General features: G+C 39.6%; 1 protein-coding gene across 3 annotated transcripts in view; it reads left to right on the top strand.

The window, feature by feature from the left end:
- Positions 1-27,011, top strand: part of trim67 (tripartite motif containing 67) — a 78,386-nt gene that overhangs the window by 23,398 nt on the left and 27,977 nt on the right. For all 3 annotated transcript variants that reach the window (XM_033648644.2, XM_033648643.2, XM_033648642.2), the window contains exons 2-5: positions 7,513-7,608; positions 10,428-10,550; positions 21,939-22,049; positions 26,637-26,790. In XM_033648644.2, the coding sequence (XP_033504535.1) occupies positions 7,513-7,608; positions 10,428-10,550; positions 21,939-22,049; positions 26,637-26,790 (484 nt within the window). The remainder of the gene's footprint in view (positions 1-7,512; positions 7,609-10,427; positions 10,551-21,938; positions 22,050-26,636; positions 26,791-27,011) is intronic.

The raw sequence follows: 27,011 nt of genomic DNA, 5'->3' as shown, positions 1-27,011 counted from the left end.
AGGGCAGACTTGTCACATTTCAACACTGTTACACACAGTTTTTCTGGGGTCTCCTGTAGGTTGACGCATCCTGACTGTAGCCAAATTTAGATCCAGATATTGTGACAACAGTGAATTCAGGCCTGGTATGAAGAGGTGTCTCATAAAGTGGTATCTTAAAACCTCTAAATTTTGATGTTAGAAAAGGTTTTATTCTTATTAGGGAGCGTTTTATAGAAGAAATTAGCTGACAATGTTATTTTTTCAATAAAAGTAAACAACATGCAATCCACAACAAGTTATGTAGAATTTTGTTAAATGACCCCCTAATCTGCGCTAACCAAAAAAAGATTAGGAGATTAACAGAATGACTTAAGAGTCAAGGAAAAAGTCATTGAGGAACAGTTTCAAATATATTTTACTGCAAATAAAACAACTGTGTGATGATGGAGACTTGGCCTCTTTAGAGTCAACAAATAACCAAATAAAAAGCTTCAGTCTGACAATGTCTTACAGCGTCGTGGTCATTACTGTGATCTATTTAAACAGCTGCTTAATTACAGCTCGGTGTCTTGGTGAAGACACGTTTGGGCAGGACATTGTTGAGTGGTTATATTCAGCTGTATGTTAAGTAGGTTACCTAATTGTAGGTCAAATTTTCTTGACAAAAATCTAGAGCAGCAGATGGCGATAGTATAGGATATTATAGTATCAGGCTGTTCTCGCAAACTGATTGTATGTTTTCCTACGAAAAGTAATGCGCCTTAATTTGTACATATCATATTTTTAAAGGCTGCAATCACGTGACAAATGCGCTGATGGGAGTAAACAAGGAAGCAGTCCCAAGCAGTCTTGTAAGGAGGCAGGTTGGGGTGGTGCATGGGTCATAAAAACCTGGATTTACCCTTGGGACCTTCCCCTGGAGTCGCATGTTTGGAACCGTGTGAACTTTAAGTCATTGTAAGGTATGTCCTTGCCATTTTTCTTTTCCTAAACCTAACCACATTAACTTGCCTAAACCTACCCTCTATAATGTTTTGTTAATTATGTAACTGTACCTTAAGGATGTAACATTACGCTACTTCGTAGGATCACATACAAACTATTGTGCCTGCAGGTTTTGTAGGATATCATATACGTTGTGTGCTATAGCTTGGTATAGCAATGTATCCGCACACAATGGTTCGTATGGTATCCTACAAAAAAGCATGCACAACAGTCAGTGTGATATCCTAGGAATTAGCGCCCCAAAATGATGTTAACGTTAAGTAACATACTTACCGTTAATTTACGGAGGTTAGGTTTAGGCAAGTAAAGTTACTGTGAGGAAAAGAAACATGGTAACGATGAACTGTGAAATGAATCGAAGTTCAATCAAAGTTCACACTTTGTTCTGAACAGCGGTCTCCGAAATTCCTTGGGGAAACTCTCCTGGTTTGATTCATGTGCTTTGTGAACCATCTGCCAACCCAACGTTTGTCCTTATGGGAATGCTTCCATCTTTACTCCCATGGGTGTATTGGTTACGTGATTGCAGCCTTCTCCAATACATAGGTTATACACATATTACTGGCTCATGATTATGTGGAACATATATGAATTTTAGTGCTTTACTGTCTGAAGGAAGACAGTACATGAGAACAGCCGGGGTGTACTAGATAAGAAAAGCACAATGCAGCAAATGTTGAGTGTGAAGCAGAAGGTAACTGTCATATTCAGCACCAGAATATGTGACATGTTTGCAATTCCAGTATGTAGACATATACTACTGCAGCATGAGTGAATTCATAAGAGCATGTGGCTCACTGTTTAGTTGTGTCGCCCCACAGTTAAAAGCTGCTTGCTGTTCTAGACAGGTTAATTGTATTTCCTATAAGGCATACATTTGGGTGTCTCGGTGGTGGCTGTAGACATATTGAGATAAATGGATACCCTGTTCCAACATGCAACCCTCTCTCCTAGACACTGCATTTAAATGGTACTATCTTGTATTATATTGTTTTACAAAATGTAATTACTGCATTGATTATGTTTGCAGGCAATTTTATTTTTGTATGAGTGACTGCCCAGAAGTCATAGGAGGGAGTTAAGGTGCATGGTTGGCAACAAAGTGCAGGACTGTGGGATTGGTGTTCACATCCAGACTCCTGTCTGTGGTTAGGTTTAGGTAATGAAGGCACTTTGGTGAAGGTTAGTAACAGACTGTGGTTTCTGTTTAATGATTTGAGTTCATGGGCGACATACAAAAATTTGTATTCCAGATGTTGTTATAGTTCCTTATTAACAAATCTGCTAACGCAAATTAGTAATAACGTCATTTCTAGGAGATACCTGTGTTGTACCTGTGTATGCAGCTTAACTGGGATTTATCTGTGTGCTTTTGTGGTGTGTGACAACTGCTGTGTTCTGTTTCTATTGTTTGCAATGTGTTTGTTGTTTTAATAGTGTTTATTGCTGCCTTTTTGTCCACCTCTCTCTTGCAAAATAGACTTTAATGCCATTGAGACTTTACCTTGTTGGATACAGAACAGAGAAAAACAATGGCTACTCTGACAAATCCCCTCATTGCCTGCCTACAATGCATGCTGGGATAGACTCCAGCTCCCCACCCCTCTGAAAAGGAACTAATTGGTTAAGAAATCAATGAATGAATAAAAGCGGTCCACTATAGTAAATGAAGGAGCGGACAGGCAGTCAGGCAGGTGGGCGGATGCATAGTTCAGAACTTTGACCTGATGATTAGCGCTGCAGTGAAATGAATGTAGGACCAGACAGAACAAACAAGAGAGGAGGGGATGTGCCAGGACGGCCCGCGTATGGCACATCCGTCATCCCCTTGTTAGCATCTTGGCATGCAAACACACACATACACACACACACACACATACAGACCAGACAGCTTGCTGGGCCAGATGGCCTCTTGGTGAGGAGCATCGAGGAGCTCCACAGAAAGGGTTGGGTTGATTCATGAACCATGACCTCCACACGTCCCTCCTCCTGGCTCCGGACAGCACGTGCATACAAGAGGGATGGACAGGGATAAGATCAGCGTGTTTGTGTGTGGTGTGGTGTGGTGTGGTGTGGGGGTGGAGTGGTTATTGTGGAGATGTGGAGAGGGGATTATGCAGGGCATTGTATGTGTGTGGTGGGAGATTTACTTTCAGACATAACTAAAGGAATAGTAAAGGGGAAATAATGTGTAATGATTGACACTAATACAAGGTTAATTGACCATTAATTCAGGTTTTGTTTTATTGAGATGTTACAACCCAATTAGCAGAAAAAAAGGTTAACATTTAATGTTTCTGCAAACTGCAGATATGCTACATTTCCACAATGTTTCTGCACACAGAACCCCTTCATTTGTTAACACAGAGCTTTTTATTATGAAAAATTTGCAGGACCATGCTGCCGACAATGCAGTGGCTTACACGGCGGTGGAAAAACTGTAGTTATAGCTGCAGGAAGCGTTGTTTGTGCAAATATTGCACGTGTGCGAGCCGCAGCAGTTCCACGAGGTAGTTGTCATGTGCTGCTCACACAGGCAGCGTGGCCTGTGACATTAGGTTTTGGCACAAAACCCACTTGGTTATGGTTTGGAAAAGATCATGCTTTGGCTTAAAATACTCTGTTTGGGGGTCACAATTTTGGCAGGAAAAGCAGTGATGTCTCAGAAAAAGAAAACAACAGCACTATCCTTGCCGACAGGTCACTACAAAACACCCACAATTGGAGCCTAAAGCACAGTTCAGACCAAAGATTGGCGATGAGATGAAGCCGTTTTAGAACACTGAAGAGAAAAGTTACAGCGGTTTGAACTGGCCAGTCTGAGCTTAACCTCAAGCCAGCTGATGGTGTCGCCTGCAACTCAGCTGGTCAAATCAGTGGCTGGTTTTAGAACATAAAGCCTGTCACCTGTTTCTTCACCATTTCATCCTACAAATGCAACTGTAGCCAGTATCTCACTATCACTATCCTCATTCATATTTTAAGAAGCTACAAATCATATTCAGCCACAAAATGAGCCTGAAAAACTACAATCAGAACAGAAGTACAGAGTTGTTGCATAGAGATGATACACCATCTCATCTAGTTGCATTAATGTGAACCATCAGGTTTTTACAATGTTGCAGAACAGCACAATGCAAGTAGTTGTTTTTTCAGCTAGTCTCGACGTGAATCCTTTGTCTGAGCTGGGCTTTAAAAGTCGATGGAAACACAACAATGACTCTCTACAACACAGCCGGCTTTGTTGTTTGTTGGTCTCAAACAGTGGTCAGCAGTTGTTTGCAGCTTGGCAGGCGTCCTGTCTGGGTGATACACCATCCAACATCCCCTCCAACTCTTGATGACAAAGTCAGCTCTTGTATTATGCCACTTTTGAGACGTTGATTTGACATGTATGAAACGTGCAAATGTAACATATTAATGGTTTGCAGAGACACATAATGCCAACATTTTCTTTTGGCAACTGAGCTGCTTTTAAGATAATTAAAGTCTAAGTATTTAAAAACAATTACCAAATAACTGTACATACAAAGCACATGAAACAGATAGAAACTGATATTATTTCGATTCCTACTGAACAATGAAAGGAGTGTCTGACATCTAATGACTTCTTAATTTACGGAGTACCACTTAAGTGTTCATTAATAATTATGAAGTGTTGACAGAATCTTTTTTTATCCTTTATTTTCAGCACTTAATTGCAGATTTAAGACAAAGTACTGGATGTTGGTCTCTCTGATGTGATGCATGTGGCTGATCCTTTTGAAAGTCACATGAGTTTCAAATCTAGAACATTCGTAGAGAACTGGCATATTGATCACACTTTTCTGCATATAGCAAATACAGCTGTTACTGACTGCATGATTTTTACCAACAAAAAGGGAGTTCTGCCCATTTCATGTCGCTTTCTGGCTCAGTTTGTGTGTGTGTGTGTGTGTGTGTGTGTTCAGAGAAAGAGGAGCAGGTGGGAAATGTGGGTGTGGCGACAGTGGAGCAGATTCATCACAGCTTGGCATGTGTGTAACCGCGTGTGCGCTTCCTTTGTCCTGTCTTTTCTTATTTACCAGTGACTGATGCACACACACGCGCACACACACACACACACACACACACACACACACAGTCCGAACACGGTTGCATGATTTATTTTTATCAAATAATTTTAATTTTATTTTTACCCGACTTGAAAGACTTTTAAAATGAGGTCTTTTAAATACGCAGAGAGGGACCACAGAGGTTAAACATATTAATTAACTCATGTTTATAGTTTGCTCAGCTACTGCCACCAGTATTTTATCTGCGCTAGTAGCTGCAGGACCAAGATACGCTGAACATTAGCTGCTTGTTCACTGCTTTTTTTCTGTACCGCTGCTCATCTTTCAACATGCAAATTATCTTAACAGAATAAACAGCTGTTGATAGTGATATAGAGAATATTCTACATTGTAAATATACATTCCCTTTGGCTATTTTATGGAAATTAGGTAGAAAATTGGGGGAAGTGCTGCATTTGGGACAGTAAATAGAGACAATTTGGTGAGGATTAAAGAGTGTCAGATGCATTAGTCTCAGTATTCAGATTAAAGCACTTGCTGACAAAATGTTTGGCTTATATTTCAAGTAATATATATAGTTTATGTTGGAGTGAAATGTTTTTTTGCAAATTGTAACATTTTCGATTTTAAGGCTTTTTGTGATAAATGAGGCTTTGGTGTAAATGTTGTTATGAATTTTGTGCTCTTTATGATGATTTTACCGCCTCTTAATTTACATCAATGCATCAGGAAAACCTAATATACAGGGTTTATTTTTTTTCATTCTTGCTGGTTTGTTTGGTTCTGCTTTATTAGTTTCGGTTTTGAAGTGTTGCTGTACAGAAAGAGTAACAAGTGACAGTGTTTTCAAACTCATCGTGGATTTTCTAGGCTCTAATCTGGATCATAATCTAATCTAGATTAAAAATTTAATCCCTATTATTAAAACAATGCAGAGTGTCGGCCTGTGAGGGGGGTGCCATTGATTTTGCCGTGGGCTAGGATCAGACATAATCTGAGCATTCAGGGGGAATGGTCTGTTGGGTTAAATGATTACGTAACAGGCGTCTAAGGAAAAGCCTTAAAGCCTCGATGGTGACTGGGTGTACTGGTTGCACAGTTTGCACTAGAAGGAGAGGAGCCTTGATTCAGCCTTATCCATACAGTGTTACAGTCATATCTGGTGTATAGATTAAGTTGTTTAGAGGTGATGTTAGCAGTAAGTAACAGCAAGTAGGCATGCTTTACTTTCTTCAGCTTTCTGACTTCATATTGTTTCCTTTTCTTCTCTACAGGTCGGACATAAAATGTATATTTTTCTTTTATTAGTTATTAAAAAGTAAATAATAATACTTACCATAGTATTCAATATGACTCAGGTCACCCCTTTTGCTAACACTTTATTTGGATAGCCCATCTACTTGGATTGCAACAGTACGAAATTTTCACAGTACGATAACCACCTCGGAAAATATTGCGGTTTTGTGGTATCACAGTATTACAGAATTTATATTATTGTTTGTCAGAATGACCCTTAAAGGAATAAAACTAAAGGGTTACTGTTTGTTGAATAAACATTTTATTATTGTAACTGAAATTTAAAACCATTTTGTTCATGGAAGTATGTATAAAAAGTCTCTCCTTTGAAAATAACTTAAATAAAGAGAGGAAATAAAACGCCCAGTTGCATTTTTTCCCCCTCAATATTGTAGATAAGCAAATGTACACGGTATGATAACCATCAAGTTTTATATCACGGTATACCTTGAATCCGGTTTATCCCTGCAACCCTACCACAGATAGTCTGTAGAGCATTTGTAACATTTCAGCAGCTTATTAGCTGAGATTAAACAGAATGAAATTATTCTGAGAATATGTCGTGAATTGTCACATATATAGATAAACATACAGCATATAACATTGATACAGACAAAAGTAAAACAGCTGAATTGTTGAACCTCAGCTCATAGGCTGTTGAAATGTTGCAAATATCACAATCAGATAATACAGAAAACAAGCCAAGTTAGCCCTCTAAGCTAATGCTAACTATGCTAATGACAGATCAGAAATGTGCACCAACATTTTTTTTACACAAGATATCAAACAAAAAATAGAGACTATGTTGTATTAAGTTGCTGTGAGCTGTAGTTTTAACCAGTTCTAAGCAGAAGGTGGAAGATAACGTTACCTTGGAGCCTAACTGGGCAAAGCCTCACTTCCTGTGGACAGCTGTGTTGATCTTACTCAAATTCACCTTTGGTCAAGGTCTGCAGCTGCCTGTACCTGAGAGCAATGTAAAAGCGAAGGGCGCCCACTCTGCAGCACATCCCAGAAGTACACTTTACACTGACTGACAACAAAACCTCCCACAACTGCTCGACTTGAATCTAAAGTGCTGAATCTCTGTAGGCAGACGATCCAAATACAGTGTTACCCCACTTTTTTATGTATTTTAATCCTTGTGTATATTTCTTTGTGTGTGTCTCTGCAGTGCCAGATCTCCCAGGCCCTGAACGGCGTCTCCGACAAAGCTAAAGATGCCAAGGAGTTCCTGGTTCAACTCAAGAACATGCTTCAGCAGATACAGGTAACACCACTGTATTTAACACCTGTGCAAGTACACTCTATACATTTCTTTATCCCACTTCTGCCTATCTATAGCTGTAGAATAGAATATGTCATGTGATGTCAAGAAAGCTTTTAGTTTGATAGAATGAAATGTTTTCATCATCACATCATCAGTGACAAATCCTTTGTGTACTAGGAGGAGTTTCTTCACTGACATTGCCCTGGGTAGCTCAGAATTTAATGCAGCTATAAAACAAAAGTAAGGGGAGTGGTCTATCATAACCCTGCAGATAATCTCGCTTTGGCAGATCTCTGGTTTGTCTTTGTTTTGGCTTATGGTGGTCTGAAGATACTGACGCACCAAATAAATTAGCAGGCTGTTACTTAAATACACATTAGATATGACAAAATGAAGTATACTCAGGTGGAACTGGGACACACCTCTTGATTTTACCCAGGCGCCATTTCTGAAAGAGGTTGTCTCACAGCCTCAGGACGCCCATGAAGGTCTGGCTGTGCAAGATTTTACCAGAACCGATATCCATGTCTGATCAGTTACCTCCACATGTAGAGGTCTTTACATAATTTACATCAGGACTGATGTTTTTCTAGACTAAATACATATTTGCTTTGGGGAACCTGCTGGTAATGGGTAATAAGCTCCAAATAAATCAGTCACAGAGACACATTTGGACTCCTCACACTGTGCAGCAGGAGGGTAAATCCACTGAATCACCAAACTAAAACAACCCACACCAGCCAAATGTGTGCAGTGTGTGTATATATTTGTGTGTGTGTGTGTGTGTCTGTAGAGAGCAGTGCTGTGCTGCTGATCTCTCCCGCAGCATCTGCCAGTCACATACACACTTCTACACACACATACACACACACTGTCTGCACTGTCATATCTTGTCAGCCGCCGCAATGTGAACAGGCATTAAGAGTCTTATTGCAAAATGAAGAGGATTGCATTAAAAAAAAAAAAAACTCTTAGCACTACTTTGCTCTGTCTGAGAGCCAGAGATCATCATGAGGAGAGATGGGTGGATAAAGAGAAAGAAAAGTGTGGGAGTGAGGAATAAAGATTTCCAGCACTCATCCTCTTATAGATCTGAACTGTGTCCCACAGCGGAGGAAGCGTGATTGGAAATCACTACTATCTAAGACCTCATCTCCTCATTATGTGAACTCTATGCGGAGATAAAAATGCCCCTGTGGATCCTTCTTGCATTAACTGCCAGCTACTGTAGCTACTGCACGCAGAGCTACGCTGTGTTTTCTGATCTTACACTAATGTGGTTAAGATTTGGGTTCCTTCTGGCATTAAAATGATGATATTTGCTAGTGGGATTTGGTGTGATTCACTGTGCTGAGGGTTACAAATGCCATTATAGAAATAAACAGCACACCAAACTAAAGTGGAGAGCAACTACACAGAGATATTACTAAGGCTGTGATGCTACATTCATGATAAAATACAAGATAAGTTGACCAGCTAGCTTACAACGATGTGTATGATGTTTATTACAGTGGGTTAGGGGTTAGGGTTAGCTTGAAAGATGACATATGACTTGCAGATATTATTATACTCATACATCATCGTCCTGTTTTAGCAACAACCCTATCTTTTATCTTTGAGCACAAAATTAGGTTATTTATCAAAAAATATTTGGCGAGCAGCGCGGCTGGTTAACATTGTCAAAAAAAATGAAATGACCTAATATGCGAAAATACACTGGAGGGGGGCTTTAAGAATTCCAGTATGTTACTCCCATGGGCTAGAAATTTAATTAATATTTTGGGGGAAATTTGATTAATTTTTGTGAACATGAGCTACCCTCTCTGAAAGCCAGAAACCAGAGAAGTAAGTCTCAAACTTGTGATGTCATAGGCTGTCAAGTCGGGAGCTGCTCTATAGACAATGAATGGGAGACAGTTTTTTTGTGGACCCACAGAATGTTTGTTTTCTTTTTTAAATACCCAAATAAGCTTTATTCTAGTGAAGTGTTCTCGGCTCTGAAACAAAAAATGTTCCCATATACTCAAAACATTCACCTGGCTGCAGCTCCAGACTTAATTTTTGATGACATCACAAATTTGAGTTATAGTGCTCAAATTTTGGATTTTAGAGAGAGTTGTTCATGTTTGCTCATATTTTTGGACTATTTTAAACCATTGGAATAAAACTGAACTTTGAAAATGGGCATAATTAGTTACTCTTTGAATTCTGATGCATGTTCCAGAAAACCCATCACAGCTAAAAGCCCAGATTCTTTAACATAGATGACAAACTACTAAAATTAAGCAGCTGTTAACCTCCTCTGGCTAAATGGGACCAGATCTTTGCAGCCAGGTTGTAAAAGCTTGTGGACAGCCCTTGCAGATGAGCTGAAGCTTTTATAGCAACAAATCATTTTGATGCCCATGGTGCTATAATTTGGGCGTCCACATACATTTGGCCATGTATACTGTATTTTTATGATGTATAATATGGATGTGTGTCCTGAGGGAAAATGGTGGCAATTACACAAACAGATGGCAAACACACTTGTTTTTTGTACGCAATCTATTAAGATAATTAACACTGTTAATTATGGTTTGTGTGATGGAAACAAAAATAGAACAAGATCTGGGTGGTAAATTAACATATCAGTAACAAACACAGAGCAGCGCTGTGCTGCTAAATGAAGCAAAATACACCAACAGATCTATTTTAGTCACAGTGTTGATTTATTGATTGTTTCTGACTGAAAGCCCGTAATGAGAGTGACTTTTGAATGCCTGAAAGTACTGTTATTTTTGCCTCCTCTAATTGTCTGTTTGTGCGTGCTGCTTCAGGAGAACGGCGTGGAGTTTGAAGCTTGCCTCGTGGCCCAGTGTGACTCGCTGATTGAGGCGCTCACCAGACAGAAAGCCAAACTGCTCACCAAAGTCACCAAGGAGAAGGAGTACAAGCTAAAGGTAGGACTGATTCATTGTTTAGTTTTTATGTCTCCGTGCTGGCTGGAGAAATTATGTTTTCGGGTTGTTTGTGTTGGTCTGATTCTAGTGAATGTAATATCTTAAGAACACCTACCTGGACTTAACGATGAACTGAGTAGAATTTGGTGGTCAAAGGTCAAGGTCACTGTGACCTTCTGTCCATCTTATTTTCGCGAATGTGATATCTCAAGGCCTTGAGGGAATTTCCTTAAATTTGGCACAAACGTCCATTTGGACTCTACGATGAACTGATTAGATTTTAGTGGTCAAAGTGTCAACAGTCAAGGTCACTCTGACTCGGTCTGTCTAATTGCAGTGAAGGCGATATCTCAAATATCTCAAAAACCTTGAGGGAATTTCTTCAAATGTGTCACATATGCCCACTTGGACTCATTGATGATTGGAGACTGATTAGAATTTGGTGGTCAAAGGTCAGTATGACCTTGTGTCCGTCTCATTCTCATGAACATGATATCTTCAAATTTGGATCAAATGTCTACCTGGACTTAACGATGAACTGAGTAGAATTTGGTGGTCAAAGTTCAAAGTCACTGTGACCTTCTGTCCATCTTATTCTCGCGAATGTGATATCTCAAGGCCCCAAGAGAGTTTCTTCAAATTTGGCACAAACGTCCTTTTGGATTCAACAATGAACTGATTAGATTTTAGCGGTCAAAGTGTCACTGGTCAAAGTCACTCTGACCCAGTCTGTCTAATTGCAGTGAGGGTGATAACTCAAATATCTCAAGAAAACCTTAAGAGGATTTCTTCAAATTTATCACAGTTTTTTTTTAGACTCAACAATGACTGAAGACTGATTGAAATTTGCGGGTCAAAGGTCAAAGTCAGTGTGACCTTGCATCCATCTCATTCTTGTGAGTGTGATATTTCAAGAAGGCTTTGATGTAATTTACTTAAAGTTGGCAAAGTTGTCCACTTGGACTCAAGGATAAACTGATCAGAATTTAGTGGCCAAAGGTCAAGGTCACTGTGACCCCACAAAACATGTTTCTGGCCATAACTCAAGAATTCATACTCTAATTATAACAAAATTTCACACAAATGTCTACTAGGATAACATGATGAAGTGATGACATTTTATATCCAAAAGGTCAAAGGTCAACTTCACTGTGACATCATAATGTTCTGCAAAAACACTTTTCTGGCCATTACTCAATGTTATATCTTGGGAACAGAAGGGGAGACATTTGGTCAAATACTGGGTGACACTAACCTTGGGTGTCCATCTTGAAATTGTGCTGATTGTATAGAATATGTGGCTTCTTTGCAGCAACATCCCTACCTGTCAAGTGTCATTTCTACATATGAGTCTGGACACACATGGATGTGAACTGTAACTGCAACTTGAGTTGTTCACGAAGGAATACAAACGTCAGGCTGTGTGGCTGCATTCCCACCCCAACCTGTTAATAAGCTGAATTTATGATAATTCTTCTGATAACTGTGATAATAAAATACTGTTGAATATGAATGAACTCTGGTTCCATCAACTGGATTATGCAGATTACAGAGTCATCAATAAACAGCAACATGGAACATTTATTGATGGTGTCCAACTGATACTCTTCAGGAAACCTTTCAACATATACAAGACACATTGTCAATACAGCAAACACCTCATCTCTCTTCATCAGCTCATTTCTTATCTGACGAGTATAGAAATGAACTCTCCTTTCTTCCTTCCTTTTTTCCATCCTTCCTCCCTCTCCCATGTGAAGCAAATTTGGTGTTACTTGGTTTTAAGTATTTCGTCTTTTGGTCTGTCTGCTTTATCTACCTGTCTGTCTGCTCTTATGAGCCAGAACTGCAGTTATGTGGGCTACCCATGTCCTGCTCTCTCTGTTCTAGCACTTCTTCGTGTAGTTCTCAGTGTATCAGGAACAGCATGATCGTGAGTCAGAAATCTGTGAAACTTCCAAATATCTTTAGGTCAAAAAAGGCTGTTAATCTGTTATAGGAATTATGAAAAAGAAAAAAACACAGCAGTTTTGTAAAGCTTTGGAAAACTTGGTTTGAAATATTAAGTGTTTCTCTTTAACATTAAATATTGATATGACTAAATAAGCAACAATTAAGTTAGGAATAAACATTTTTTGTTAAATATAAATAACTCACAAAACAACTAACCAATGTCATCAGATTCAGATTTTGATTATATGCTGTTGAATTCTGATATGTGCATAAATATACCTGACAATAAATACATTAATGCCTAGTTCAAATTAGTGAGAAGAGAACAGACAAATAACAATCAGTCATATAAAATAACCATTTCTTTTTGTAGTCCATAAGTAAGAAGCTGATGAGAAAAATATGTTTCAGTCTCCCTTTCAGTCTCCCTTTTTTTAACTTTCCTCTGTAAATCCACTGCTGGGGTTTTCCCAAGCAGCAGTGTATCACATGGACGCCTGCCCAGCCCCAACGTGCCCACCGACCGACTGACCGTCTGGCTGGTGGCGGGGGAGGAGGGGGGGTGTTTGGACGGAAGCCCCGAGGACAGCTGTTGTCATTATCTGCAGGCTGGGGATTGAGATTTAGCCAGAGGGCAAAGAGCTGGAGGCTGTGCTGGAGCTGGAACAAGAGAAGAATAGCAGCGTGTAGATGGATGATAAACATTTTGACACAAATGAATATTCAGGACATTGTTTCTGTCTGATAAAATTAACAGGCTTCTATTCGTGGAAGAAAATGGACAGACATTGGCTAAAATGCTTAAAGGGAAATTTTGGTTTATTTCAACCTGTCTCCTATCGTCCTAAATTTGTTTCAAGTGACTAGTGACATAAAAATAATAGTTAGCATGTTAGCCGTTAGCCTAGATACAGCTGGGGCGCATAGTAGCATATACAGTCTATGCATCAGACCTGTTGAACGGGCAATCTCCAAGTGCAAAGTTAGTCCACTAAACAAGCTTTTTTTCCACAAAGACCACCTCATATCATTAGGATAAATGTCAGAGAACATAGAAAACGACATGTTAACGTGTTGTCTTACCTTTCCGGTGTGGTGCCGTGTTTGTTTACCATCTAGCACTGCTTTCCAAAGCGTGGCCGAAATATCGCGAGAACAAGCAGCGATCTCATACTGTGCCTGAAATCTCGCGAGAACAAGCAGCAGCAGCAGCTGTAAGGCAGAACCGGACAGTAGCCTGAAAAGTTCATTCATTTATTTTATGAAAGATTTATAGAATAATGGCTGACTTTTTGCCAGACTTCGACTTTGTGGAGGAGGAATTTGATTTTGCAGAGTTTGATGGCCGCCCTTATTTATTTGAGCCAGAATACACTGACGAAGAGCTTCGTGAAATTGAAGAACAGAGGAGGAAAGAGAGAGAGGCGCAACAGGTAGAGGACGAGAGAGGAGGAATGGCTGCTGCAAGGCTGTGTAGCTGTGGAGATTGGTGGTGTATCTGTGAATGCTGTGCCCCAGTGCCCACAGAAGAGGAATGCCTCTGTTGCAAGGAATAGGACCGGTTGCAGCCTTATTTTCAAGGTCTGGATGTGACTGAGGATGAGACACCTCCACCTGGAGTAGTATCCAGCTGGGCTTTATCTAGAGCTCGAGAGATTTCAGGCAGGGTATGAGATTGCTGCTTGTTGTCGCAATATTTCGGCCGTGCTTTGGAAAGCAGAGCTAAATGGTAAACAAACATGGCACCACACCGGTAAGGTAAGACAACACGTTTACATGTCATTTTATTTTTATGTCATTAGTCACTTGAAACAAATTTAGGACGATAGGAGACAGGTTGAAATAAACCGAAATTTCCCTTTAAGCTCAAAACCAAAATTTGTCAGCGCAGTAAAGCAGCTGATGATGCTTAAATCTGTTGCATCAGACATCCAGCGCTGATTATGATTTCCAAGAAATTAATAATATGGCATGTAACATAGATAGAAGAAAGATAAAAACATAAATGAGTAAAATAAGGAGGTACTGTACTGCATTTTTAATAATACGCTTGTATAAAACCTTTCGAAACAACGCTCTAAAGGGCCTTACATGAGGAAAAACAAAAATAAAATATTTACCCAGAAATAAGATAAAAATTGAATGAAAAAAAAACCCCACATAAAACATGGTGGAACCAAATTAAAAAATGAAACTCTGGGGTGAAACACCTTAATGACCGGTATACACTGTGCGATTTTGGGACGAAAGATGACCATCGTGGGAAAAACGTGGTGATATCTTTGGTCGTGGCTCTAAAACGGTGGTCTTACATCGCACTGTGAGACAGGTTCAAGGACGGCCGGTTGATAGTACAGAAATCCATTTACTCACACTCAGCCAACCGACTTTCTTCCATGAAAGAGGACAGCCAGTCAGCCAGTAACAGGCCCATTTCTTTTTCTAATGTTGTGATTGGCTGGATACAAACAAATATTAAAAAAGCTTTGGGTCTAGAGGTGTCTGTATGGATAGAATAGAGCATTTCATTAAGAACTCAAAGCTGTGTTTATCAGAGCTGGTGCACTATGAGTTCTTTTTTGATAGCATGTATGTACAGTATATCTACAGTAGCTTTGTATCACCATCATAACAATGATGACACTCCTCTTATTCCTTTTTTATGTCTTTAAAAACTCCGCACTACATCACAATTTGGCAGAATAATATTGAGTTCTATTTAAATGGCGTATATGGTCATAATGTGCAGATTTAATTTTAGCCAGGAATCTTCACACATTAGTTGCAGTTTTCACACTATACCCACAACACCCAAAAACACAATACAACTTCTTCATAAATGAATTATGGGACTGAACACAGCTTGTGTTTGTACTTGGACCACTTCAAGCAAAATGTAAGTTAGGCACTTCTGAGAAAGAGGAAGTGTGCTGCATTTAATAGTGCCAGTGGAAGGAGCAGATTTATAAAAGATGATCTGTTTCAGTGGATCTTCATATGATCTGACTGTGAACTCACCCTTTGCCCTCCCCCTTTTTTTTTTTTCAAAAGCACTTACAAGCATTTTAATCGGTTTATACAGCACAGCTTTGGCCAGACACAAACCAAAAAATGTTAAAAAAATAAAAAATCTAAAGACTGTCTCTACACCAGGAAAGGCAGATGTTTCTAAGAGTCACCAAAGCCTGAGCCTAATCCCTTAAAAGCGACATATTTGGTTTACGCTTTCAAAGAACAGACATAAATTCTCACTGTATTTATCTGTGTTTGAAGCATATGTGGCAGGTTGTAACAAAAATATGAAACTTTTCAGCTGATTCTGACATTTTTACTGAAAAACTGTCATTGTAACCAGTATTTTTGCCACAGTTGTGGTTCCAGTTAGTGTCAGACTGATATGTGGGTTGAGAAAGTTGGAAAGTAGATACATATTCCATATTGATGGCTGACTAAGCGAATGTTACACAGTGTACCTGCTTGTGTAGGCGCATCACTGCCCACCACCACATACAGTCACAGGGAAAGAAACTTTTTCATATGTGCAGTTTACATAGTGGCAGTCATATAACATAGAAGTAATATGTGTGTGTGTCAGTGTGAGGGCCTCATCACTAAGAATCTGGCCTCACCTCAACCATCTCTCTGGATGCCCTGCCTCTTTTTTTTTTAGCAGTATGTTAGACAGGGCTGCTCCCTATTCCTGAAAGCAAAACTACATACTCAGGCTGTCCTCATGTGCTGTTCGATGACCCCAGCATGAACCAGCATTTGTTTATAATCCAAGTAATCATGAGCCAGTAATTCAAATATAACCCACATAATCAGGGAAGCTGCGATCACATGAAGTGCTGACGAGAGGAAAGAAGGAAGTAATATAAAGGCAGGTTGGGGTGGTGGATGGGTCAAACAAATACAGGACTTTCCCATTAGGAGACAGGTGTTAGTGTCCAGTGTGAAACCAAGTAAACTTTATTCTTTTTTAATGAATTGTTTTAAGGCACGTCATCACCTTGTTTCTTTTCCTTTAGTACATAAGGTGACGATGCACAACCATTTTTTGTTTCTCTGAACCTAACCTGTGTCACTTTTTGTTAGATATGTGACTTTATGTTAAATATGTAATGTGACGACACCATTCTTGGGGTGCTAATTCATTAGTTAAAACGAACTGTTGTATTTGCATTTTGTATGATATCATACAAACTGTTTTGTGAGGATACATTGACCAGTTTGAAGATGAAAACAGTCTGGGGGTGTGGAGTTAGAAAGAAGTGAGCTTACCAGACCTCTGTTGCTCGCTCCTCAAAAGGAATGCATGGATTCACTTAATAAGAAAGATAAATACCTTTGGTTTTGCTACTTTAATTTTGACCTTTTCTTAAAAAAAAAAAAAAAAAAAACTGTTCATTTTCAATCTGAGAATAGAACTGCAAAGCTCAATCAGTGGACTTCTTTTAATAACCTAGCTGATAGGAAACCAAACACCAATCCTGCCCAAATCTAATTCAAACCTCAACGCCTGAACCAGGTTTTAACCCCCAAACTGACCAGTTCATTGTCCTAATTTTCCCTAAATATACTCACTTCCACCTTGCCTCACACAAAAATATACCCATGGTCTAAAACTACTCTAAAGGCTCTAACTTTGTCCTTGCAAAGATAGATGTTCAAGAATGCATGAACACATACACAAGGCTGCAGGTTTTGTTTAAACATTGGCGGGGTACACATATGAAACAGGGGGTTTTAAGGCATCAAACACTTACTTTCCTGCATCATGGTGAATTTTATATTCACCAATTTATGGTGTAAATGTCTTTAACTTTGTCAAAAGCAGCAGTCCACTGCTACTTTAATGTTTTTATAGCAAATGCTCTAAATATTGAGGGGGACGTGTCCCCTGCGGCTCTCTGGTAATCTACGCCTATGCACACAAAAACACACATACACACACTGTAGTTTTAGCCATAATCCCTCAGATGATGGATTTATTTCTCACAATATCATACAGATGGGTGTGAGTCAGAGTTCTTCTATGAATGAGATTAGGGTTCATCAGATCTCAGTCATTGAAGTCAGAAGCCAATTCTGTCTTTTTTTTTGGACAGTTTTGTGCTGTTTATTAGCGTCTTTAAATTGACCATTGTTTCACAAAATGCAAAACGAGAGTTTATCTTTAAGACTTTACTTACAGACAGCAGAAACATTAACTGCACATTTAAGCATTAGCTTTAAAATTTCATTCATAAGTGTAGCGGTGTATTGATAGTTGATGAAATGGGTGTACTACTTGGTAGATAGGTAGGTTACAGAGGAAGGAATAGGTATACTGTCATATATATTCCGAAGACTTTTTGGCTGATAGGTGTGTATACTGTAAACGGGCAGAGAAAGAGGTCGGTATACCCTGTATAACTGCATTTACCCCCTACTACACCACTGTGTAAGTGAGGACATACACATAACAAGCATGCCAAGCGTTTGTGTTCCTATATATGTCATTTTTACACCTTTAATACTGTATATAAATCCCAACATCACATTTTTTTGTACTACACCATGCCAACGAAAAAAATGTATAGTATTAATGTAAAATATTGCTCTAACATGAACTGACGTGGTTCTGAGTGTGATGAAGAGGCATGTTCGCATTGTGTCTGGTATCTCAAATCTGGGCTTGCATAAACATGTTTCAATATTCGCACCCTCAAATTCATTTCAGATGCATGTGGAACATATTGAAAAAGCCCTTCATCCAGGCCTGCAGGAGCATGTGGGAGGGAGCTGACGGTACGTCTCAGCGGGACTAAAGGAAATTGAAATAAATCTCGAGATTTACTCTGGCTTCATGCTTCACACTTCATGTTGTTTACGTCGGAGATAAGAGCAGGGTTTTAGCCAGGCTGAATTGAAAAGCAAATTTTGTCCTGGTAAATAATTTGAATGTGTGGATTTTTTGTTATAAGTGAATTCCAGCTGCACGACAGTGTTAACAAAGATACAGGATTTCTACAATTGTCCCTTTAATGAACTTTTACTGACCTTTGATTCACTCCTTAATCCTCCTAATTCTAAATCCTTGAAGAAAACCCAACAAAGACAAAGCTCTGAACCAAATCCTTTCACATATACACAACCAAATATAGAAAGTGTAGAAGAACCCAAAAAGCAAATATATGATTCTGATATTATGATTCTGATTTAAACTTGTGATATTCTGGAGACATGAGTTCAAGATGCAGCTGGGGGGAGGAGTGTGTCTGGTTTGGGGACCTCAGAATTGCATCCTTGCTTTTTGCAGATGATATGGTGCTTTTGGCTCCATCACACCGTGACCTCCAGCGTGCACTGGGGCGGTTTGCAGCCGAGTGTGAAGCGGTTGGGATGAGAGTCAGTACCTTGATGTCTGTCTTGATGCCCCCTCTGGGTTTGGAGAGTTAGTGCCTCAAGCAAAAGAGTTCAAGTATCTTGGGGTCTTGTTCATGAGTGAGGGTAAAATGGAGTATGAGATGGACAGACAGCTTGCCTAATGTCTGCAGTGATGCAAGTGCTGCGCTGGACTGTTGTGGTGAAGAAGGCAAAGCTCTCAATTTCCCTGTCCGTCTATGTCAAAACTCTCATGAGCTTTAGGTAGTGACTGAAAGAATGAGGTTGTGGATACAGGTGACTAAAATAAGTTTCCCCCTAGGGTGGCTGGGCTCAGCCTTAGAGATAGGGTGAGGAGCTTAGACATCCGGAGGGAGCTCAGAGTAGAGCCACTGCCCCTTCATGTCTAAAGGGGTCAGTTGAGGTTCAGGCATCTGATCAAGATGTGTCCTGGATGCCTCCAGTTAGAGGTTTTCCAGACACGTCCAACTGATAGAAGGCTTGGGGTCAGACCCAGAACACGTTGGAGGGATTACATGTCTCATTCTTCCTAAAGGGCTTAGGTTCTACCCAGAATGACCCTGTCTTGAATAAAGAGTTCTTTGAGGGTGTAAGACTTTTCCATTCAGAGCTCTATTCATCCGAAGAACCCCTTTTCTTCAGCTTAGATTGTTTTGATCCTCTTTCATTTGACTCTTCATGCTTCTCATTTTTCAGTTTATACAGCAGTTGACAGGTGAATAATTAACTGTGATCTCATTAACCATCAAATAAATGATGGGCCTAATTTCCAAGACTCATGCTAATTAACTCTCTGATTCATTTAGGCGGCCACTGGTTAACTGTGTAATTAATTGTCTTGGATCTGCCAACATCATGAGGCGTTTTCTGTCTTATCTCACGCTTAACCTCAAAAAAGTTGTATTTGTCACATGCATATATATATGTACATCAGCAATACATACGTGTATCAGGTGTGTTTTGAGTAGATAATTAAAGATCTCTGATCAGCTGAAATCTGGTGCAGGTGTTACTGTATGTAAACAAAAGGCTAATAAGGCGGTGACAGTTCGCTGAGTTTCAATTAGCCTAGAACGACTGGTTGTGACACCCGTCCAAATCTCATTTCCGTGCTGCTCAGAGTTCTGCCAGCAGATAGCATGTGATGTGTGTGTGTGTGTGTGTGTGTGTGTGTGTGTGTGTGAGAGAGAGAGAAAGTGACGAAAAGGAGAGATGCATTCAAAGAGCTACAGAGTGAGAAAAAGTCACATTGGTCTGTTAATGGTTGATAACGTGCTTTGTTAAATCTTCACCTCACCTTGATCTGATGTGAAACATGTTGACACAGGGTTACTGCCGGCGATAGTGTGCCAGGAATACTATGGGATTTTTAAAGACGTCTTGCTGTCAGACAGTTTTTAATTTCGGCACCTTTTATCCTGTCTGTTTTGAGTGCCAGTCATTGAGTCACCGGGGCTGAGTTCAGCCTCCAAAAAAAGAGGCAAAATGATTAAACAGAAACGGTTGTGCGTTGAACTCCCTGTGTGTCACAAAAGCACACTGGCTTTTAAGATGATGGGGTTTAATTCAATTCAATTCAACTTAATTCAATTCAATTCAATTCAATTCAATTCAGTTCAATTCAAAGAGGCTTTACTGTCATGAGAAACATAAGTTAACATTGCCGAAGCAAGCATCAAATAATAACAAAAAATATACATACAATAAGTAAAGATCTACTATAATTTAGTTTGTATACACGTCGCTGTTGGCATGGTTACGCATCAGTTTTGCTGAAAAATCCTGTTACATTCAGGCAGATGTGTGGGTCTGTAGGGGTTGGTTAGGGCAAATCGAATTCCCCTCCCCATGAAAATTGGTTAGAGTGGACACAAAGTCAGACTGAAGATGGAAAGAAGATGATGGTCTCTTAACGAGTTGACAGTTCTGTCTGATATCAGCAAATGTTGCTGCCGATTAGGTAACACCGCTGACACATCCACCAAATGTGAGAAAAGGTACCTCAAATCCTGTTGCACACTGTTTTTACACCGTTTCGAGGAAACATGTTGTTTATCCCGGAAACCATGGCAAAACAGTGGACACCGTTTTCAGATTGAAGGTGCCCCTGTTGTTCCAGCCAGTTCCAATCACCTGATCCACACCTATCTGCACACCTGCTCCACATCCCCTCATGACATTCCTGGTTTACTGGATACAACACCATGCTGCCTGAGGAAGAGTGCCAGGTAGCTGCCAGTCCGAGCTTTCTTGCTATGCTATTAGATGCCTGAATTTGTCTCATATTAGCACATTGAGTTTTCTGCATTCTCCTTTGTCCTTTGTGTTTCTGCTGAAAGATTTGGGAAGGCTTTTTCCATTGCTTCTGTGGGCTCCAATATATGAACCAGCCCATTTCCACATAAACCATGCCAGATCATAGTGTTTCAGTCCTAGAAATGTCTATGGTTTCAGTCATTTTGCCTGCAGTTTCTGACCTCTGGATGCCCTTCGGACAGTAAGCCTTCTAGCGTATGCCCCTTTGGACGTGGTAACTTGTTTTTGCTGGCTGTGATCCATTTGGTGCTGTGGCTTGCTGCTGTGTTTTGGCGAGGGCGTTGAGTCCTGGTCAAATGAGGTGTTTGCAGCATATAAGGCAGTGGGTATGATGTTGAATCTCCATCAGCTCATAATCAAACAGCAGCAAGTGACAGAGATGCTGCGATCAACCTTAATTTATCAGAGCTTGTGAGTTGGCAATGACACCAGAGAACCTCTTCTACTTGGATTCAACCATGATAAGCTGTGTGTGAAAACACTGTTTATATTATTTATGATACTGTTGGCACATTTAATATTTTGATTACCACTGAGTGCTGTACAGAGCTGACTGTCACTGGGTTCTGGGATTAGTCCTAAAGTCAGGAAATATCAGGGAATATGACACTTTACACAAAGTTTAACCAATATATATATATATTGTATATGTTTGAAAAAAACATTACAGAAGCCTTGTTCTATAAGACAACTTTTAACAAGTAATTTCTCTGATGTGTGTCTTTGTCTCAGGTGGTGCGTGACCAGATCACCCACTGCACCATGAAGCTACGTCAGACCACCGGTATGATGGAGTACTGCCTGGAAGTCCTCAAGGAGAACGATCCAAGTGGATTCCTCCAGGTACTGACACACTGTTTTCATGTGTGTGAGAGATTGTATGAGTGTAGGAACACGTCATGTGCATGTCTCCTAATGTAGGTCGTCACAAAGCTACTGAATGAAGAAACAACTATCAAATACAGTTTCACTAATTTTGGTGAATATCTCCTTTTAATTGAAAGTTGCAAGCTCTCATATCTTATGTTACAGAGTGCAAAACTTACCTGCCTTGTCCTAAAAAACAACAACCTTGCTTTAAGCTGTGTGTCAGTGTGTTTATGAGATAGTCCAAAGGGTTAAACACTTTGCACAACACCACTTTTCTCACATATAATCCTTCCGTTCGTATGAAAGATTCAAATTAATAATAAATATATAGCACCTTTCTAAGCACAAAGTGCTTTACAACAGTGGTTCCCAACTGGTGGGTTGCGAGTCCATTCTGAATGGACCACAAGTAACTCGCAAACATGCCAAGTTTGAATTAAATACCACACTTTATTTTAAAGCGTTGTTTCCTGCTGTAGAGTTAGTGACTAATGGACAGCTACTTGACAGAGACAGCAAACTATCTCAACAACAGGGCCAAACACATGTATGACACTGACTATATCAAACTTTGTGGTCGTGTAGAACTAATAACTGAGGACAAATCTGGACCTCATGGCTGGACCAGTTGGGAACCACTGCTCTACAACAAAAACAAAGCACATTTAAAAACATAGGAAATGAAAAAACTAAGAGCCAGAAACTAGGCACATACTAAAACACAGAGTAAGATGAACTAAAATGTCATAAAACATGAGTGAAATCACCGAAAAGCCGAAAAGCAATCCACCCTTTGTCAAGCCCTGCCCATGGTCCCACCCCCCTTGGTTACTGTTGCTGGGTTTGACAAGCCAAACCTTGCGGGGGTTCATTCCCACAGGAAACAATGGAAAATACCGGGAGATTTAACTTTCTCGTAATTCGAACTGAATCAATCATTCTGTCCAAAACGTGGTGTCAGTGATAGAGAACAAAAGTGGCTACATTTGACTGAACAGGCATTACATGACATATCCGAAACTTGTGAAAATTGTTGTTTTGTCCTGATGTCTGACGGTAGCTATGGCCACTAATGTGAGCTGCCGGTTGCTAGCTCTCTTGCCTGTGTCGTCTCCGCAGACTTACCCCTCGAGTCTGTCAGTGACTGGAATAAAAACTACTCCGAGAATACATTCTGGATATCTCGAGTCACTGTTGCAGACGCCCCAGGCACACCTTTTAACATGTTAATAATAATAATAATATAACACTGATTTATCCGAGTTTGCCAGCTAGAAAGCTCTTTGTTTCACCGTGATGCCATTAGCAACGAGCCTGGGAGAACACAGCCTGGGGCGGTGTTTGACGAACCCCAGTAAGTTAGCAACTGTTGCTATGGGGAAGAGCACTCTGGTTGGTGGGTCAGCAGACCAATCAGAAGGCCAACAAAGGCTCAATTCTAAAAAAAAGTGTTTTTTCTTAAGAGACAGAGTTTGTAGTCCTGATCTCCTCAGGCAGCTCATTCTAAAGTCTAGAGGCAAATTAATGGCTATTAAAGGGTAAGTTTGGGATTGTTTTTATCTGTTTATTATTAACAGTGTCCCTGACCCTACTTAAACCAAATCTATGAATTATATAAAAGAAAATTAAGTGGGGTTCTATGAAGCAGAGGCATTAGTGATATCATGCTGTGGCCAAATGAATTCATTCCTGGTTTAAGTCTCTTTAGGGGGGTTTGCTGATCATCATAAAAACATAAACTCCTCAAGTTAAAACTTAACTTTCACAGGTCATATAAGACAAACATAGTATGGGGTCTTACTGGAAATAAAAAATCAACTTTTTCTTCAGTATTTACAACCAAAATTGTAACTGTGAAAGTTGAAAGAAAGACGGAAGCATGAAACTTAAGAGGAGAAATCAGCTTTGCAGGGAGCCTCTGATGTGTGTGAAGCCTGCACAGCTAGAACGCTGCACAGTCAGAGGAGGAAGACACAGAATAACAACACACACGCCTGGAACACACACACACACACACACACACACACACACACCAACACAGGATGCATCCGATTTACTAATAGTGCAGCTGATCTATTTTTAATTGACCCGACATATTTAGTTATCAGCCGGCCCAGATGCTCAGCGGCTGATCGATAGTTATTGATCTGTGTATTGTGAGGTCAAATTGAGAAAGGTCAGATGTGACATGTGCACCTGCTTAGAAGAAAGATGTAAGAGTGCTGCTCTCATGTTCTGTGTGGGGTCACACAGGACACTTAACATTGTTTTATCAGCCTGATAACATCATGACACACAATTGCTTTATTCATTACTTATAAACATGATTCTAAACTGATGATATGTTTCGGTACAAAAATGTCACATTACTTCTCTTTGGAGTCTTGGCTGTAAAAATATGGTCAAATACAAAAGATTTTTATATGTGATTGATATTGACGTGACTTTTTATGCCGCAATTCCTCCTCCAAATGCCAAAAATCTATTTGGATTTCCCTTTTTTATACCTCCCTGGTGTCTAATTGACCCAACATAATTAACTTGATTATGCACAATAACATACTGTAAATTTCTTTGTCAGTGGATTTCTTCTTGGCAAACAAAAGGAATATACAATGTATTTGTTCATGGAGAGTTAACCATTTGAAACCTGAGCAAATCGGCATGTTTTTTTTTTTTTAAACATGGGAAGAAGGCAATTAGCAATATTAGAGGAAATAACTAAAAAAATTGGCAAGAAATTTGTAAAAATAGACAATAAAAAAGAAATAAATAAAGTTGAAACAAAAAACAAACAAACAAAGAAATCACCCGGAAAGAGTGTTTTGAAGTTATAATCATTCTGTAACATAATTTTAAAATGTAATAATAATATTTATAAATAAAGTTTTTCCCTAGTCTCCCCCCCCCCCCCCCCCCCCAGTTTTTTAAAAATAATTTTCTAAATTTTTTTTTTTTTTTGCAATTTGTAGGACATTTCTTGCCAAGTTGCTCATTGCCTTTTCTCACCTATGTTTTTTAAATAAATTGCACCTATTTTCTCAGGATTCAAAGGTTTAAATACTGAAAGGCATCTGAAAACAGCCCAAGAAAAGTGATGTCACTCCAGGTTTCAAAGGGTTAATATAACATCTGCAAGCCCAGGTTGTGGCATCATGAAGGTCACCACTTAAAGGCTTTGACACATATTGGATTTTAATAAGATTATAAGGAGAGTAAAAAGTATTATTATTGTTATATATTATAATTATTACTTGTGCACAAACAGCAGTGGTGTGTGGGGGACCCCAAACAGCCAGTATCAAGGGTTAAAGTTCACATTAATTAAATGATTTAATAATTTCCCCAGAATCAAATAAGTCTTTACTCTTTCTGTGAAGCAGTTTCAACTGTTTGATGACTCATTCTGCACTCAGGGATTTTTGCAAAAGTTCATGCACAATATGGAAAGAGATAGGAGAGAAGTGTGTTGATCAGTGGGCAAAACATTTGCTTTTATTTCCAATACAATGTGGTGGAGGTCCAATCAAATGATTTAATGTAAATCCCTCTTCTGTTCACTGCTCAAATATTCTGTTTCACTGGGAAATACATCACAGCACAGAAGCTAAAGACGCTCCAACATCTGTTTCATAGGGAAGTGGCAAAGAAGGTAAAACCCAAAGATATACAGGAAGTAAAAACATTAACCATATGGTTTTATAAACGTATCCAACCCCTGAGCTATGCTTGTTTCAATTTTTATTGAATGATAGGAAATGAAATTTGAGCATCTCTGCTTCAGTTATAAATCATAGCTCTTCCTGGAGAGAGATAGCAAGAGAGAAATAGAGTAAGGTGAAGGAAAAGATGAAATAAAGATCAAAGACGCTCCTGAGGGACACGCACGTGCACGTACGCACACACACACACACACACACACATCCCCTCGCTTCCATTTCATCTGAATATTTTATATCGTATTGATTATGTGCTTCTTTATGGGTTGCCAACGACTAAATCCTAACTCTTAAGGAATCAAAGGTGGATACCAGTGTTAGTCAGTTCAGGAACATCTGTAAATATAATGCAGTTTGACCTGATCTGAAGTGAAGCTAAATGAAGCAGTTTCTAATGCTTGAGGATGAATTCCCAAATACTAGACTCGTTTTTTTCAAGAAGATGGCATCCCATTTTCTTGCAGCTGAATGTAGTTTAATGTAATGCATTCACTTAGTTTTTATTTTCCTGAGGCAGTGAAGCTCTCACCAGCAGAAGAGAGGTCTAATTCTTAGCCTTAAATATTTGAACTGCACTAATGCCTGCCTCATTTCACTTGTCAGACACAATATAATAAAGCCAGGCTAATGGAACTGATCCCTGCACAGAGGAGCTGCTCTGTATGCAGGGAAGGCATCACAGCCATGCAGGCGTATTTAAATGTAGATATTGAATGCAGGTGTTGTAATTTCCTGTTTCTTTGACTGTCTTTTTTTTTTTTTTGTTTACATTTATCTCCCATCACTGTGTACATGTGTGTTTTAATAGCTGCGCACCTTAACTTGTGTATATGTTTTGCAGATCTCAGATGCTCTGATCAAGCGGGTGACATCGTCTCAGGATCAGTGGGTGAAAGGGGCCCTGGAGCCAAAAGTAGGACCCGAGTTTGACCTCACCCTCAACACCGACTCGCTGCTCCAGACCATCCTGCAGCTGGACTTCTGCCAGGGCAAAGGTGAACACACAGGGGCACACACTTTCCATTCAGCTTGCAGGTTTAATTCCTATTTTAGGAGTCATTTTACAGCTACATTTGAGTTTTGACTATATGGATCCCTCAGAGCAGTGGTTCCCAGCTGGTCCAGCCACGGGGTCCAGATTTCTCTTTAGTCATAAGTTCAAGGTCCACACAGTTTAATACATTCAGTGTCATACTTGTGTTTGGCCATGTCATCG

This window comes from Epinephelus lanceolatus, chromosome 13, assembly GCF_041903045.1.
Source record: "Epinephelus lanceolatus isolate andai-2023 chromosome 13, ASM4190304v1, whole genome shotgun sequence".
NCBI lineage: Eukaryota > Metazoa > Chordata > Actinopteri > Perciformes > Serranidae > Epinephelus > Epinephelus lanceolatus.
The sequence above is the reverse complement of the archived record's forward strand: the minus strand, read 5'-3'. Positions and strand labels throughout refer to the sequence as shown.